We start from the raw sequence: 19,207 nt of genomic DNA on the forward strand, positions 1-19,207 counted from the left end.
AACTCTGCTGTATTATGCCACACACAAACAGCCCTGGTCTGTGGGCACATCGGTGAGACTAGATCCGATGGGCAGAGCCTCCACATTAGCAGGAACTGAATGCCTTCAGATCAACAGGCCTGATCCATTACAGATACCCACAGAAACGACCTGCCGTCGTGGAAATCCACTTGCGTGGCCACGTATTCAAGAGCCCCAGGCAGCATGTTAATGAAATGAGACCACAGTGATCAATCCATGCAACAAATAACTTGTTCAAATACTCTGAGAATCAACAATAATGAGGATAGGTAGCAACTCACTATAAAGGTGATTGCTGAGCTGCAGACAGGCAAGTAGAAAAGACAATCACACTCACAGCTAAATTTTCAGCCATAGCTTTTATTAGAAAATGGGAGCGCACACATACATTCACACACTCACTCACACACAGCCCGTGCACACACGAGCGCCGCCTCCAGCTGCTACGTCAGTACGAGTTTTTGCTTCAATCCACACCAACTGATGTTGTTATAGTCTCAGTTTCCTCGTCCATCAAGAAATATCATCCCCAATAGTCATCACACACTTTTTCATGTGAGATGACACTTCTTCCAAGTCACAATAACAAAAGCATTAGCTATTATTTTCTGCAACTCCAAGATCAAGATGCTCGATTGATTACAATTACAGACCTTATTCTTTGCAAGATTCTAGACACTTTCAGTAGGATTTAGATCTCGATGGTATGGCAGCAGTCTAAGTGGAAGAAGTCTTTCTTTTTTAATTCTCAAACTTGGTATGATATGGAGCTTTTGAAACACTACTTCTACAGTCTCTGAGAATCAGATCCAAACAAACCACTCTTCATCTCTCCTTGCCTCTTGTCGGCAGTTGTTAGGCTAGCAGCAAGAAGTGGTGACAGCAGTGACTGCAAGCTGAGAGGAGTGGTAGGAAGGGGAGAAGCTGTAGGAGTGAGGCAGTAGGGAAGCAGCGCATGTACTCAGCTGCACCCTCCCAGTAACAATGCAAGAAACCTCAGTAAACAAATCATCTCATTTACTGATACAAAAAAGAGATTTTTCCTTTTTTTTTCAAATTTCCCTGACATGTTTGAAATTCCCTGATTTCCCGAACCTGTGGCAACCCTGAAAACTATTCTTGCAATATTTGCTTGCCTGTATTCTGCAGGCATATATTACAAACTTATCACTTATCTTTCAGTACACATTTCCATAAGCTAACACATAATTAAACAATAATGCCTTTCAGGTCAAATTTTTGGATCATTTTCCTCTCATTTATTGATAGCTTTTGTAGATTTTGAAATAGTACTACCATTTTTTCTGTGAAATTTCACTAACAGATTTAAAAAATATGCTACTTACTGAGTGGCAGCAGACTAATACTCATGAGCAAATGTTTTCAGAAACAATGGCTTTCAGACTGAGGAAGAAAACTGAACTGAGTTACAGGACATAGGAATATTCAACAACTAAACAGAAAAGTTAGCTGGTAAATTGGGTGAAACACCAGTATGGTAAAAGAGAGAAATAAAAAATGATATTCTAGCACTGTTTAATGTGATGTGTAATTGCTGTTGCCACATTATGAAACACCATAAAATTTATCACAGTTTATATCACATACAATTCCAATGCTAAACCAAGACACTTCAAACTGACAAATATGTCTGTAAAAGTAAAGTAGCACAACATATCTTCCATGTCACACTGGTTTATAAATGTTCTTATCACAGGTACAGTCTATAGTAAATCCATCATCAACTACATAGAAATAACTGTTATGGGAGATCTTGGTTTTACTACTCTGCAAAAGGCTTTCAACACATATTTCATGCAATTGTCTTACAATTTATAACTGCTTTCTTCAACGAAAATTCTACCACGACTGGCAGTAATTAAGTTTATTTTCTCCCAAAATTGTGCACTTCAAAAATACAAATGTATAGGGAAGAGGGAGAAAAAAAAAAAGAAGGAAAAAAAAAAAAAAAAAAGAAAAGAGACAATTGAACAAAAATTTTGTCTATGATGATAATCACGGTGATACGATCACATTTACTTCATTTACTGCAACCATAATAATTTACACATACAATGGAAAGTGACTACAGTAAATGATACTAGTATCGTAACCAGAGATACACACCCTTTGTATTGTTTTGTACTCAGTTTAACTACCTTGCTCTTCCAATTCACACCTAACAAGATGTGTCAGCTGATGTCTCATTTTCTTATTCAGATCACAAACAACTACAGTCACCACATTTAGTTACATAGCACATACAATTACATGATACAGTTAAAGTAAATGGCACAGTATATACTTATCAAGGTTGCTGATGTTTAGTTCCTTATAGGAACCATCCACCGTAAAATTAGAAAGGATACTTCGAAACATTACTAACACTACTTTTGAAATATAGCTGTAAGAACTAACTGGCACCAATGAGCACACACAATAATGCAGTTGTCTTAAAAATATGATACACTCTTTATAGAAAAGTAAATAAAATAAAATGACATACATAGCAACACTTATATGCTTTTAAATATTCATGGCTTACAAAACATATTCCTCGGAAAAAACAGTAATGTTCTCTCATAGTACAGCATATAATTTTCTCCCTTTAATTGAGACTGTCACTCCCAGAATACAATAAAATGGCTTTTTCTGTTCTAACTATATGCACCTGAACTACAATTTTATGAAGAGCAGGTAACCAGGTCATGCGTGAAACCATAATGAAAACTAAACAACTGGCGCATTTTGATACGTATCATTAAACCTATATAATAGGAAAATGCGATATCATATACAGTTAACTTATTAATCATCTAATAATAGTACACAAAAGTGTATTTAGTGCTACACAAAAAACAGCAAAAGCTGCACGGCACCACAAAATATACAACAGAGCAAACACAAACAGAAAAATCAATAATTTCCATACACATCTGAAAACAACAACTGTCTGAACATTTACGAGCAAAAAGAAAATGACAAACCTGCTTCACTTGCAAACAGGACGACGCAGCACAAGTGCACTTTCTGCTGATATGATAGGGAGCTTATTGTGACAATGGTAATTTATGAGATGACTAACACTTTCAAACATCCGATCCTTAGTGCGAACCTGAAAGAGTATTTACATCAGAAAATATATAAGTAAGCAAAAATAAAAATAAAAAAAAAATTAAAAAAATAATAAAAAAGGTTGCAATTTTTTTATGGCAACTTACCACTCCTTCTGGATCTACAAGAAGCAGATGCTTCTTTACACCACCCTGCATTCCAGTGAGAACATACTGCCCAGGAGATCCCTGAGACTCGCGGACCAGGAAGTCACCATCCTGCCAATTGCATACATTAAAATGAATACAACCACTAACTTAAAAAAAAGAGTACAATGCAATGCAAGTAATCTACTCTTTTATGGGCCGTGCTGAAATCAATACTTTTACAATATGGCAGATAAATCTTAGGCTGCCATAGAGAAGAAAGTTCAAATGAAAGACTATGGTTTGTATGGAAGTGATTTCAAAGTTAGAAGACACTGTAAAAAGTTCCCACTTTTGCTCAGGAGTGCTCTATGATCAAAACTTTTGTTAAAAACTGGAACCAATAAATTACAAATACAAGTCTCAATAACACCATATTAAGGGGGCAAGTATTACAAATGCAGCTATATGCATTTGCTGTGCAAAACAGTGTGTCACTTACATCTTCAGGTCTATCATTAGACTTGAGGTGTTGGTTGGTACTGTTGCAAAATTCAAATGCCAAAGGAGTTTTGTGATAAGCAAGAGATTTCAAAAAAAACATCATTTCAATCAATCATGTAATATGAAATGTTCCTGCGTAATCTCTTTCATGTCGAACATAAATTTTGTTTGTATCTTCTATTCTAAAAACAAATCTCCTGTGCATTATCTTTCCAGCCTCAAACCACCTCCCAAAGTCCAACTATCCAGCCACAGAGGAGGATTCCCCTTGTAACTCAGTACCACCCAGGACTGGAGCAACTGAATTACATTCTCCGCCAGGGTTTTGATTACCTCTCGTCGTGCCCTGAAGTGAGAAATGTCCTAACCACTTTGTGGTATTCCACCATCCACTGAACCTTACAAAACCCCTACTCCCAATTCTTTACCTCATAGCTCGTACCCCTGTAATAGACCTAGATACAATACTTATCCCATACGTCGTACCACCACCACCACCACCACCACCATCACCACCTTCTCCAGTCCGGTCACTATCACTACTTACCCCATCAAAGACAGGGCTACCTGTGAAACCAGTCACGTGGTCTACAAGCTAAGCTGCAACCACTGTGCTGCATTCTATGTAGGCCTGACAACCAACAAGCTGTCTGTCCGCATGAATGGCCACCGACTAACTGTGGCCGAGAAACAAGTCGACTACCTTGTTGCTGAACAAGCTGCCAAACATGATATCCTTCATTTCAATGACTGCTTCGCAGCCTGTGCCATATGGATCCTTCCCACCAATGCCAGCTTTTCTGAACTGCGCAGGTGGGATCTTTCCCTGCAATACATCCTACATTCCCATGCCCCACCCTGCCATCCCTCCCCCTCCCCACCTCAGCCTTACCCCCACCGAGTCGCTACTCCCATCACGCACTGGTGCTGCCCCTCGCAGTGTGGTTTCAGTTGCCTGAGACTGCAGTCGTGTGTGTGTGTGTGTGTGTGTGTGTGTGTGTGTGTGTGTGTGTGGGGGGGGGGGGGGGGGGGGGGGGGGGCGCTCGCACGTGTATGTATGCAAAGGTTATTGGCCGAAAGTTTTTAGTGTGAAAATCTTTTTGTCGTGCCTATCTGCTACTCAGCATCTCCGCTATACGGTGAGTAGCAACTTTCCTTCTCATAATATTGTAGCATTCCATCCTGGATTTTCCACTGTTTGATTTATTACACTTGACATGGATTTTATGTTAGCAGTTTACTCCAAAAAGTACAGCTCATGCAGACATCAATGAATCTGAGAAAGGTGAGGGGTTTATGATTCTGGGGGCCATAAAGTATTTTTCTACACGGCCCATGAATAGGTTGGCACAGGATGGTGCCATATGGGGACCCATTGCTGTGCCACTAATTTGTTTGTAGGGGGCTGCCATTAAAGGAAAAGTAACTGTAGGTGGAATATAGTTGGTCAGTCGTTGGTTAGTGTTTAACAGCAGCAAGACCATGGACACTGAGAAGTTAGTGTAGAGGGAGGTGCTCTCTCACAGGTAGCACTACGTCTTCCCCCATCCGTACCCAACTGGCCCTTACCCTCCACAATGCACATCTTTTCTGTACCCACATCAGCCAACACTGCTTCTCACTGCACACAGTGTCGCAGTTGAGCCTAAGCGCCTGTACATAACAGTGGCCCTTCTGTGGTGAGCAACGATCTATCCCTTTCATAACTGGATGGATAAACAATCTACTTACTAAGCGGTAGCAGGAGAACACACATATAAAAGGTATTACATATACAAGCTTTCAGAGTGGCTCCTTCTTCCTGCAGAAAGGTTGAACGGGAATAAAGATGGATGATGGAAAAGGAATAGTGAGGTTTAGGAAAAGGGGTAGACCTCAGAAAAGTCATCCAGGTCCCTGGTCATGAGATACTTATCGCACAGGATGAGAAGGAAAGACTAATTGTTGGGGGACTGCACCAGACGAGATTTGAAAAACAGAGCTTAAAGGTGGAAAATAGGATAATATGCTAGACAGAGATTACTGCTAAAACATCATGCATGAGTTAGTAAGAGCAAAAAGATATTTGCATTGCATGTGAGAGAGTGGGACAGGGAGGGAGGGGGGGGGGGGGGGGGGCAGTAAAAAATAGACTGGTCAGAAAATGGAGGATGCAGGAAACTAAAATGGAGTGAAGAAAGGAATAGTTACTATGAAGAAATGCTGAAACTGAATAAATTAATGTAAATTAAGGCCAACTGGGTGGTGAGAATCAAGGACATGTTGTAACAGCAGTTCCCACCTACGGAGTTCTGAGAAACTGGTGTCTGGCGGAACAATCTGGATGACAAGCGTGGTGAAACAAGCATTGAGGTCGCAACTGTCATGTTGTAGTGAATGCTCTGCAACAGCATACTGTGTGTTGCAGTATACACCATTTGCCTATGCCCTTTCATCCTAACCAATAAGTTGGTGGCAGTCATGCCTATGACTGAACAGTGTTTACATAACAGCTGATGAAATGGATAGGTTTAAGTTAGATATAGTCGGAATTAGTGACGTTCGGTGGCAGGAGGAACAAGACTTTTGGTCAGGTGAATACAGGCTATAAATACAAAGTCAAATAGGGGTAATGCAGGAGTAGGTTTAATAATGAATAAAAAAATACGAATGCGGGTAAGCTACTACAAACAGCACAGTGAACGCATTATTGTGGCCAAGATAGACACGAAGCCCACGCCTACCACAGTAGTACAAGTTTATATGCCAACTAGCCGTGTAGATGACGAAGAAATTGAAGAAATGTATGATGAAATAAAAGAAATTATTCAGATAGTGAAGGGAGATGAAAATTTAATGGCCATGGGTGACTGGAATTCGGTAGTAGGAAAAGGGAGAGAAGGAAACGTAGTAGGTGAAAATGGACTGGGGCTAAGAAATGAAAGAGGAAGCCGCCTGGTAGAATTTTGCACAGAGCACAACTTAATCATAGCTAACACTTGGTTCAAGAATCATGAAAAAACGTTGTATACGTGGAAGAACCCTGGAGATACTAGAAGGTTTCAGATAGATTATATAATAGTAAGACAAAGATTTACGAACCAGGTTTTAAATTGTAAGACATTTCCAGGGGCAGATGTGGACTCTGATCACAATCTATTGGTTATGAACTGTAGATTAAAACTGAAGAAACTGCAAAAAGGTGGGAATTTAAGGAGATGGGACCTGGATAAACTGAAAGAACCAGAGGTTGTACAGAGTTTCAGGGAGAGCATAAGGGAACAATTGACAGGAATGGGGGAAAGAAATACAGTAGAAGAAGAATGGGTAACTTTGAGAAATGAAGTAGTGAAGGCAGCAGAGGATCAATTAGGTAAAAAGACGAGGTCTAGTAGGAATCCTTGGGTAACAGAAGAAATATTCAATTTAATTAATGAAAGGAGAAAATATAAAAATGCAGTAAATGAAGCAGGCAAAAAGGAATACAAATGTCTCAAAAATGAGATCGACAGGAAGTGCAAAATGGTTAAGCAGGGATGGCTAGAGGATAAATGTAAGGATGTAGAGGCTTTTCTCACTAGGGGGTAAGATAGATACTGCCTACAGGAAAATTAAAGAGACCTTTGGAGAAAAGAGAAACACTTGTATGAATATCAAGAGCTCAGATGGAAACGCAGTCCTAAGCAAAGAAGGGAAAGCAGAAAGGTGGAAGAAGTATATAGAGGGTCTATACAAGGGAGATGTACTTCAGGACAATATCATGGAAATGGAAGAGGATGTAGATGAAGACGAAATGGGAGATATAATACTGTGTGAAGAGTTTGACAGAGCACTGAAAGACCTGAGTCGAAACAAGGCCCCGGAAGTAGACAACATTCCATTGGAACTACTGACACCCTTGGGAGAGCCGGTCCTGATAAAACTCTACCATCTGGTGAGCAAGATGTACGAGACAGGCGAAATACCCTCAGACTTCAAGAAGAATATAACAATTCCAATCCCAAAGAGAGCAGGTGTTGACAGATGTGAAAATTACCAAACTATCAGTTTAATAAGTCACGGCTGCAAAATACTAACGCGAATTCTTTACAGACGAATGGAAAAACTAGTAGAAGCTGACCTTGGGGAAGATCAGTTTGGATTCCGTACAAATATTGGAACACGTGAGGCAATACTGACCCTATGGCTTATCTTAGAAGCTAGATTAAGGAAAGGCAAACCTACGTTTCTAGCATTTGTAGACTTAGAGAAAGCTTTTGACAATGTTGACTGGAATACTCTCTTTCAAATTCTGAAGGTGGCAGGGGTAAAATATACAGAGCAAAAGGCTATTTACAATTTGTATAGAAACCAAATGGCAATTATAAGAGTGGAGGGACACGAGAGAGAAGGAGTGGTTGTGAAGGGAGGGAGACAGGGTTGTAGCCTCTCCCCGATGTTATTCAATCTGTATATTGAGCAAGCACTGAAGGAAATAAAAGAAAAATTCGGAGTAGGTATTAAAATCCATGGAGAAGAAATAAAAACTTTGAGGTTTGCTGATGACATTGTAATTCTGTCAGAGACAGCAAAGGACTTGGAAGACAAGTTGAACAGAATGGATAGTGTCTTGAAGGAAGGATATAAGATGAACATCAACAAAATCAAAACAAGGATAATGGAATGTAATCGAATTAAGTCGGGTGATGTTGAGGGTATTAGATTAGGAAATGAGACAAAAAAAGTAGTAAAGGAGTTTTGCTATTTGGGGAGCAAAATAACTGATGATGGTCGAAGTAGAGAGGATATAAAATGTAGACTGGCAATGGGAAGGAAAATGTTTCTGAAGAAGAGAAATTTGTTAACATCAAGTATAGATTTAAGTGTCAAGAAGTCGTTTCTGAAAGTATTTGTACGGAGTGTAGCCATGTATGGAAGTGAAACATGGACGATAAATAGTTTAGACAAGAAGAGAATAGAAGCTTTCGAAATGTGGTGCTACAGAAGAATGCTGAAGATTAGATGGGTAATCACATAACTAATGAGGAGGTGTTGAATAGAATTGGGGAGAAGAGGAGTTTGTGGCACAACTTGACTAGAAGAAGGGATCGGTTGGTAGGACATCGTCTGAGGCATCAAGGGATCACCAATTTGGTACTGGAGGGCAGCATGGAGGGTAAAAATCTTAGAGGGAGACCAAGAGATGAATACTCTAAGCAGATTCAGAAGAATGCAGGCTGCAGTAGGTACTGGGAGATGAAGAATCTTGCACAGGATAGAGTAGCGTGGAGAGCTGCATCAAACCAGTCTCAGGACTGAAGACTACAACAACAACATATGACTTGTCATTTCAAAGGTAGCTCTTGGTTTGATATTTTATGTTACGCCAGTTACAGGGCTGGTGTAGGTGGTAGTAGGAGGGTGCATGGGGCAACTCTTGTAGTGAGGACAGTGACAGGGTTAGGAGACATAGGATAGGGAGATGGGTGCAGAAGGAGCATAGGGCCTGACAAGGATATGTGGAGATTGGGAGGGTGATGGAAGGCTATTTAGTTTGGTGGGCAAAATCTCATTTCAGGGCACTATTTTACGAAGTCATGACCTTGCTGAAATAGTTGATTAATACATTTGAGACCAGGTTAATACTAAGTAACAAGCGATGTACTCCTAAGTTGTTTTTTGGAGGGTTCAGCAGTACTAGGATTGGATGTGATGGCCCAGGCCATCTGCTTTTGGACTAAGCTGATGGCATAATTATGTCCAGTGAAGACCGAGGTGAGAATGGTGGTATACCACTGTGAAGAGTCTGCATCTGAACAGATACGGTTGCCTTGAATGCTGAGAAAAGGATGGCAACTGTCAAAATGTAAGTATAGTTGTTTGTTAGGAGGTTTAATGTGAACAGAAGTGCGTATCTGGACTTCAGTGAGGATGAGATCAACATCACAGAAAATTTTATGGGATTCAGAATAAGAATAGGAACATGTGAAATTTAACTGGGAGAATGTCTTTAGAGATTGTAGGAATTTTAATATGTCAGCCTCACCATGAGTCCATATGGCAAAGATGTCATTTATGTCATCAATGTTTAGATACATTGATGACGTCTTTGCCAAATGGACTCATGTCAACACTGATCTGTTAAAATTCCTACAATCTCTAAAGATGTTCTTCTAATTAAATTTCACATGGTCCTGTTCTGAATCCCACACAACTTTCCTTGATGTTGATCTCATCCTCACTGAAGGCCAGCTACCCACTTCCACTCACATTAAACCTCATAACAAACAACAGTACTTACATTCTACCAGTTGCCATCCTTTCCAAGTCAAATGCTCCCTCTCATACAGCCTTGGCATTCAAGGCAAACTTATCTGTTCAGACGCTGACTCATTACAGCAATACAACACCTTTTTCACCTGAGCCTTCAGTGGTCATAATTGCTCTATCAGTTTAGTACAAAAGTAGAGGGCCCAGGCCATCACAAACAATCCTGGTAGTGCTGTCCTCTCCAAAAAACAACTTACGAATACACCATTTGTCATTCAGTATTATCCTGATCTTGAATGTATTTATCAGCTACTTCATGACTTCTTAAAATCATGCCCTGAAATGAGATCCATTTTGCCTGAGATTTTGCCCACCACACCTAGAATAGCTTTTTGTCATCCTCCCAATTTCCACATATCCTTGTCAGGCCCTATGCTCCTACTGCATCCATCTCCTTACCCTATGGCTCGTACCCCTGAGACTATCCACACCGTGAGACTATCCACACCGTGAGACTTGCCCCGGACACCAGTTTCTCAGAACTCCACAAGTGGGAATTGGTGCTACAACATGACCTTGGTTCTCACTATCCACCTGGTCTTAATTTACATTAATTTCTACAGTCTCGGCATTTCTTGACAGCAACTATTCTTTTCTTCACTCAGTTTTAGTTTCTACTCCCTCAATTTTCTGACCTGTCTAATTTTTGTTGTTCCCTCCCACCTCCATCACATACAATGCACTTAGCTTTTCATTCTTATCAATCCATGCACGACGTTATAGCAATAATCTCTGTCTTGCATATTTCCTTACCTTCCAAGTTTAATCTCTCAGGTTTTCAAATCTTGTCTGATGCAGTTCCCAGCAATCAGTCTTTCCTTCTCATACCTTCCGGTTAATTTCCCCTACCCCAGGGTTCTGGGCGGCTTTTCTGAACTCTACCGTTCCTCCCTCCCATGAACCACGGACCTTACCGTTGGTGGGGAGGCTTGCGTGCCTCAGCGATACAGATAGCTGTGACATAGGTGCAACCACAACGGAGGGGTATCTGTTGAGAGGCCAGACAAATGTGTGGTTCCTGAAGAGGGGCAGCAGCCTTTTCAGTAGTTGCAGGGGCAACAGTCTGGATGATTGACTGATCTGGCCTTGTAACACTACGCAAAATGGCCTTGCTGTGCTGTTACTGTGAACGGCTGAAAGCAAGGGGAAAGTACAGCTGTAATTTTTCCCGAGGGCATGCAGCTTTACTGTATGATTAAATGATGATGGCATCCTCTTGTGTAAAATATTCCGGAGGTAAAATATTCCCCCATTCGGATCTCCGGGCGGGGACTACTCAAGAGGACGTCTTTATCAGGAATAAGAAAACTGGCGTTCTACGAATCAGAGCAAGGAATGTCAGATCCCTTAATCGGGCAAGTAGGTCAGAAAATTTAAGAAGGGAAATGGATAGGTTAAAGTTAGATATAGTGGGAATTAGTGAAGTTCAGTGGCAGGAGGAACAAGACTTCTGGTCAGGTGAATACAGGGTTATAAATACAATATCAAATAGGGGTAATGCAGGAGTAGGTTTAATAATGAATAGGAAAATAGGAATGTGGGTAAGCTACTACAAACAGCATAGTGAACGCATTATTATGGCCAAGATAGACAAGAAGCCCATGCCTACCACAGCACAGTAGTAAAAGTTTATATGCCAACTAGCTCCGCAGATGATGAAGAGAGTGATGAAATGTATGATGAGATAAAAGAAATTATTCAGATAGTGAAGGGAGATGAAAATTTAATAGTCATGGGTGACTGGAACTCGATAGTAGGAAAAGGAAGAGGAAGCCACCTGGTAGAATTTTGCACAGAGCGTACTTAATCATAGCTAACACTTGGTTCAAGAATCATAAAAGAAGGATGTATACATGGAAGAAGCCTGGAGATACTAGAAGGTTTCAGATCGATTATATAATGGTAAGACAGAGATTCAGGAACCAGGTTTTAAATTGCAAGATATTTCCAGGGGCAGATGTGAACTCGGACCACAATCTATTGGTTATGAACTGTAAATTAAAACTGAAGAAACTGCAAAAAGATGGGAATTTGAGGAGATGGGACCTGGATAAACTGAAAGAACCAGAGGTTGTAGAGAGCTTCAGGGAGAGCATTAGGGAATGACTGACAAGAATGGGGGAAAGAAATACAGTAGAAGAATGGGTACCTCTGAGAGCTGAAACAGTGAAGACAGCAGAGGAGAATGGGTGGGTTTGAGAGATGAAACAGTGAAGACCGCAGGGGACCAAGTAGGTAAAAAGACAATGGCTAGTAGAAATCCTTGAGTAACAGGAGAGAGACTGAATTTAATTGATGAAAAGAGAAAATATAAAAATGCAGTAAATGAAGCAGGCAAAAAAGAAGTACAAACGTCTCATAAATGAGGTCGACACGAAGTGCAAAATGGTTAAGCAGGGTTGGCTAGAGGACTAATGTAAGGGTGTAGAGTCTTATCTCACTAGGGGTAAGATACATACTGCCTACAGGAAAATTAAAGAGACCTTTGGAGAAAAGAGAACCACTCGTATGAATATCAAGAGTTCAGATGGAAAAGCGGTCCTAAGCAAATAAGGGAATGCACAATGATGGAAGGAGTATGTAGACGGTCTACATAGGGGCGATGTACTTGAGCAAAATATTATGGAAATGGAAGAGGACGTAGATGAAGATGAAATGAGAGATACAACACTGCATGAAAAATTTCACAGAGCACTGAAAGATCTAAGTCAAAAAAAGGCCCTGAGAGTGGCCTTGGGCGAGCCAGGCATAAAAAGAGTACCATCTGGTGAGCATGATATATGAGACAGGTGAAATACCCTCAGATTTCAAGAAGAATACACTAATTCCAGTCTCAAAGAACGCAGATGTTTACAGGTGCGATAATTACTGAACTAACAGTTTAATAAGTCACAGCTGCAAATTACTAACACAAATTCTTTACAGACGAATGGAAAAAGTGGTAGAAGCTGAACTTGGGGAAGATCAGTTTGGATTCCATAGAAATGTTGGAACATGTGAGGCAATAGTGACCCTACAACGTATCCCAGAAGATAGATTAATGAATGGCAAACCTACGTTTCTAGCATTTGTAGACTTAGAGAAAGCTTTTGACAATGTTGAAAGGAATACTCTCTTTCAAAGTCTGAAGGCGGCAGGGGTAAAATACAGGGAGCAAAAGGCTATTGGGGAATTAGATTAGGAAATGAGACACCTAAAGTAGTAGATGAATTTTGCTGTTTGGGGAGCAAAATAACTGATGATGACAGGATTTAAAATGTAGACTAGGCATGGCAAGGAAGGCGTTTCTGAAGAAGAGAAATTTGTTAGCATCTAGTATAGATTTCAGTGTCAGGAAGCGTTTTCTGAAAGTATTTGAATTGAGTCTAGCCACGTATGTAAGTGAAACATAGATGATAAATAGTTTAGACAAGAAGAGAATAGAAGCTTTTAAAATGTGGTGCAACAGAAGAACGCTGAAGATTAGGTGGGCAGATCATGTATCTAATGAGGAGGTACTGAACAGAATTGGGGAAAAGAGGAATTTGTGGCACAACTTGACTAGAAGAAGGGATCGATAGTAGGACACATTCTGAGGCATCAAGGGATCACCAATTCAGTATTGGAGGGAAGCTTGGAGCGTAAAAATTGTAGCGGGAGGGACCAAGAGATGAATACACTATTCAGATTCAGAAGGATATAAGTTGCAGTAGTAATCGGAGATGGAGATGCTCACAAAGGATAGAGTAGCACGGAGAGCTGCATCAAATCAGTCTCTGGACTGAAGACAATGACGACAATGATGATGACTACAACAACGAAAACGTGGGGAATACAAATGATATCTGCAACCTTTACTGCGAGGAGACAGTATTATGAGTTCTAGTACTAGTCTAGTAAGTACTTACATGAGTAAGAAGTGCTTCAGCACGCTGTCGACTTACAGGTCCATGAAACCATGCTTCACGCTGCAACTGAGCTCTCTGACCAATGCCCTCCACTTCCGTTGCAAATGGTTCTGTTGGGGTAGTTTCAAAGCAGATCCAATGAAATAATTTACACATACAATTTGATCTCTAGGAAAATGATTTTAGAAGCAGAACGTAAGGGAACAACAGATTATGGCAACAAATAGTTGCATAGGGAGTTTATGGGATGTGTATAATGGACAACAATGCTATGTACATTCAACTTATACTTACGCATGTCAAAAACATCCCTTGTGATGACATCATTAACATATTCGTGTTCCCTACGTGGCATAGGCATTGGTGGTGGAGGAGGTGCTTCTGTGCTCAGATCAATCAGGTTACTGGTCACACCATCTGTGTAGAGAACCGATTGCATGAATCTTAATCAATATGCATATACATGTTTTTCACACTGTCAAAAAGTGTTAAAATTACAGCATTAAAGGCAAATGTCATTCCATTAAAAATTTTACTTATCTGCAAATGCATAAGTGATACAGCCATAAAGAATAGTTGCAGCTTCCAATCTGAATGAATTTTTCCACCATTCATGACAAAGGTTTTATATTTAACAATGTAAAAAAATTTTGAATGTTTCACAGGCAATTTTTTTTTATAATGGGGCAACAACTTCTCTTATGACAATTGACAGTAGGAAGGCAGACATCAAAACAAACTTCAAGACTAGTGATATTAGAAGTTTACCCACTGATTAAAGATATTTGTGCTTAATAGCTACAACATGACTTTTTGTGATATCTTCTTTATGGCTTATGTTTTAGACTGCAGTGTTACCAAAGATAAAATTAACAACTTAGGAATTTTCTAGACAGATGATACTATTTTCATGTGAGGGTACAGAACTGTAGAACATAGTTGGTTACATATTTCATTGTTGGTCCATTAAAACTGTACTCATATCTGTTGTTGTTGCTGCTGCTGTTAACAACAACAACAACAACAAATATGTGATCACAACCATGTGACCCATACCTTAGACTGCTATAGACAGAACCTAGAAGGCACATAGTGAAGGAGTAGAACCGAAAATAAATTTATTTGAACGTTAGGGGGAGAATTTTGGTGCAGCTGGAAAACTTGACAGGTTTTCTTTTCCAGTCGCTATAGTGCAACATCTGGGTACTATATATCAGCAGATGGCTGCGAGTGTAAACAAGCTAGAATTAAGACTGCTGGAGTGGAGAGGAGTGGTGTGGGCACATGAACTCAACCTCCCTCTCATGGGGCAGCAGCCCACACCTGTGTTCTGCGAAAAGCAGAACTAACACACTATCACAGGGATCACTGATCCCTTCTGCTGTTGTGAGGATTGCAATCGAAATTCATGATGGGCCAGGATTAGTCTTTTTTTCACTCATTTTAAAATAAGAAAAGTAAACAATGAGCAGTGCATAACACAAAGCATTTGGAAATGGTGACTGTGCAATTCCTTGTCGAGGTTGGCAGAGTATTGTTAATGAGATAGTTCCGGCCCAACCTCTAATGGTATTCGACACAACCACAGTTCAAAACACACACCACTGAAAACTGCCGTGATAAAAGTGTCCACATTATACCAACTTTTGAACTTTAGTTAACAAACAAATGTACAAATTTATTTGTTCTAAGACGCTAGGTCCCACAAACGAGTACTATGTTGCGTTACATGGTGTTTTATCTTATACAGACCTTTCAAGCACCTACCACTGGCATGACACCAGAAACAAGAAGCACACTTACACATCATTGTGTTTGTGCACTTTTTATGCTGCAAGCATGTTGTTCTGCACATCATCTTTCCAAATTGAGCTTTGCCAAACAATGTGCAACACCAGTAACATAAAATGTTACATTTCGATATTCATATGCAGAAAATACACCTGTTTCAAACTATCTCTAATAAAATAGTTAATCTGGATACAAATACCTATGAAATAATGTAATTTCACATTTTTGAATTTAGAGAGAGAATTCACAGCTATACTCTTATTTATTGCAAAATGCAAATTTTTAAGGTCTCTATTTATAGATCAACAAATTTCCTGTCAGAAGCAAATCACAGGCCACTGATTCCATTAAAACTTGTTGCATTAATATTCCACAATGTGTCCCATCCATAACTGAAAATTGCATTGACCATGACAGTACTGCGGCTTTTCCCTTCTCAATCAGCCAACCACAGGAAAATGCATATGAAATATATGACTTGCCACCCTCTATTCATGAAGATGCAAAGCCAGTTCTTTATGCTGAAGATACAAGTATAGTAATCACACCCAACAAAGAAGAATTAGTTCACATAACTGTAAATAGTGTCATTCAGAAAATTAATAGGTGGTTCTCTGAAAATGGATTCATTAAATTTTAATAACACAAAATATACGCAGTTCTGTACAGTAAATGTCATAACACCATTATGTACAAAGTTTGAACAGAAGTCTGAAGCCAAGTCGGAATATTTCAAATTTTTGGGTGCATGCAACAGTGACAGACTGAATTGGAAGAAACACACTGATGATCTACTGAAACATTCCGAGTTCAGCTACTTATGCTGTTTGGGTTATTGAAAATTTTGGTGACAAACGTAACAGTAAATTAGCTTACTTGCTTATTTTCATTCACTGCGTATTTTGGGGTAATTCATCATTAAGGACACACACACACACACACACACACACACACACACACACACACACACACACTTATGAAATTTGTTATTAATAGCCCATTCAAAAAGCAATGGTAATGTGTGTAGCTACAGCACTAGGAGAAAGGCTGATCTTCACTATTCTGGGTTAAATCTACCTTTTGCTACAAAAGTCTTTTGTCACATACCAAATAGTATCAGAAGTCTCACAGATAGATAACCAGTGTTTAAAAACAAATTAGAAGAAGCTCTGAATGACAACTCCTACTCAACAGATGAATTTTTAGATATAAATTAGTAATCACACACACATTAAAATAAAAAAAAGGTGATTTATACCATGTAATGAAACTTTTGTGAAAACTGACATGTTACACATCATTATAAAGTGTTGCAGTCATGATCTATGAAACAAGTATTAATGAGATCTAATCTATTCATTTTTAATTCTTTCATCGTGATCTTACATGTAAGAAGTGACAACTTACTTCTAACTTATAAATGTTGTAAAGTAATTTGGAAAAACATTATTTACGACATTTCAATGAGATTTATTGGAAAGTGTCCCCTAATCTGTGAGGAAACATTCAGTCAGTTTGAATGCTTATCTATCATACGCTGTATGTGACACTAGTCATTTGAAGAAATAGCTGAGTGGCCTTGTTGCTTACTTAATTTTCTGACCTTACTTTGTCTATATAACACAGTTATAGTGACAAGTCTAATTTTAATCATCCAAGTTGGATCCTGATAAGAATACTGAAGGAAATTACCATGAATAAGTAACACACAGCTTCTGTACAAAGGGACTGTCTTAAGTATGGGAAATAACTGCACAAAGAAACAGACATGTATGCCATGAATAAGTGTAAAATATATCTGGTGCTATAAATTTGTAAGATGTAATTACACTATGTGGTCAAAAGTATCTGGGCACCCCCAAAAACTTACTTTTTCCTATTAGGTGCATTGTGCTGCCACCTACTGCCAGGTACTCCATATCAGCGACCTCAGTAGTCATTAGATATCGTGAGAGAGCAGATGGGGCACTCTGCAGAACTCGTGGACTTCAAACGTGGTCAGGTGATTGGGTGTCACTTGTGTCATATGTCTGTACACAGGATTTCCACACTCCTAAACATCCCTAGGTCCACTATTTCCGATGTGATAGTGAAGTGGAAATGTGAAGGGATACGTACAGCACAAAAGCGTACAAGCTGACCTCATTTGTTGAATGACAGAGACCGCTGACAGTTGAAGAGTGTCGTAATGTGTAATAGGCAGACATCTATCCAGACCATCACAAAGGAATTCAAAACTGCATCAGGATCCACTGCTAGTACTATGACAGTTAGGCAGGAGGTGAGAAAACTTGGATTTCATGGTTGAACGGCTGCTCATAAGCCATAATCCACACATCACACTGGTAAATGCCAGATGACACATCACTTGGTGTAAGGAGCGTACACATTGGACGATTGAACAGCAGAAAAATGTCGTGTGGAGTGACGAATCACGGTACACAATTTGGTGATCCGATGGCAGGGTATGGGTACGGCGAACGCCTGGTGAACGTCATCTGCCAATGTGTGTAGTGCCAACAATAAAATTCGGACGTGGTGGTGTTATGGTGTGGTGGTGTTTTTCATGGAGGGGGCTTGCACCCCTTGTTGTTTTGCACAGCACTATCACAGCACAAGCATACATTGAAGTTTTAAGCACCTTCTTGCTTCCCACTGTTGAAGAGCAATTCGGGGATGGCGAATGCATCTTTCAACATGGTCGAGCACCTGTTCATAATGCACGGCCTACGGTGGAGTGGTTATATGACAATAACATCCCTGCAATGGACTGGCCTGAACAGAGTTCTGTACCTGAATCCTAAAGAACATCTTTGGGAAGTTTTGGAATGCTGTCTTTTAGCCAGGACTCACCGACTGATATCAATACTTCTCCTGAGTGCAGCACTCCATGAAGAATGGGCTGCTGCTATTCCCAAAGAAACCTTCCAGTGCCTGATTGAATGTATGCCTGTGAGAGTGGAAGCTGTCATCAAGGCTAAGGATGGGCCAACACCATACTGAACTCCAGCATTACCGATGGAGGGCGCCACAAACTTTTAAGTTATTTTCAGCCAGGTGTCTGGATACTTTTTATCACATAGTGTACTACTTACCTCTGCTTGTTGAGCGGTCTGTGGTTGATGGGAACACACTGTTTGTACCACTGCCAACAGCTGTAACTGTACGAGTCTCACGCTGCATTCCAGCTGGCATCGGGGGAACAGGTGGTGGTGGCCCTAGTTCTGGTGGTACCTTGCCTGGCAGATCATTATAATATTCTCGGTCTGCACCCACAACACCACCAGATCTGTAAAAAGTATTTTTCAGTGTCCCCACATAGTCCACAAGCCAGCAATGGTTAGAGAATAATCTGCAGCAAAATACCCCACTTTACACAAAAATTAAAAAATGCTGGAAATTCAAATAATGCTTACTAGATCTCTAATCTTAAAAGCCTGTCTACCGAGATGGACGTAAGGATGATCCATTATCAAATGAGTAGATATCAGTACTTCTGTTGACAATAACATTGGC

The 19,207-nt window shown here is 40.0% G+C and overlaps 1 protein-coding gene across 3 annotated transcripts in view; it reads right to left on the minus strand.

The window, feature by feature from the left end:
* Nucleotides 1-1,998: 1,998 nt before the first annotated feature.
* Nucleotides 1,999-19,207, minus strand: part of LOC126483716 (SHC-transforming protein 4) — a 98,275-nt gene continuing 81,066 nt past the window's right edge. For all 3 annotated transcript variants that reach the window (XM_050106811.1, XM_050106813.1, XM_050106810.1), the window contains 5 exons: nucleotides 18,787-18,980; nucleotides 14,195-14,317; nucleotides 13,901-14,010; nucleotides 3,243-3,353; nucleotides 1,999-3,136 (listed from right to left, as the gene is read on the minus strand). In XM_050106811.1, coding sequence (XP_049962768.1) covers nucleotides 3,014-3,136; nucleotides 3,243-3,353; nucleotides 13,901-14,010; nucleotides 14,195-14,317; nucleotides 18,787-18,980 — 661 coding nt within the window. In that variant the 3' untranslated portion in view covers nucleotides 1,999-3,013. The remainder of the gene's footprint in view (nucleotides 3,137-3,242; nucleotides 3,354-13,900; nucleotides 14,011-14,194; nucleotides 14,318-18,786; nucleotides 18,981-19,207) is intronic.

Source organism: Schistocerca serialis, chromosome 6 (genome assembly GCF_023864345.2).
Source record: "Schistocerca serialis cubense isolate TAMUIC-IGC-003099 chromosome 6, iqSchSeri2.2, whole genome shotgun sequence".
NCBI classification, from domain to species: domain Eukaryota; kingdom Metazoa; phylum Arthropoda; class Insecta; order Orthoptera; family Acrididae; genus Schistocerca; species Schistocerca serialis.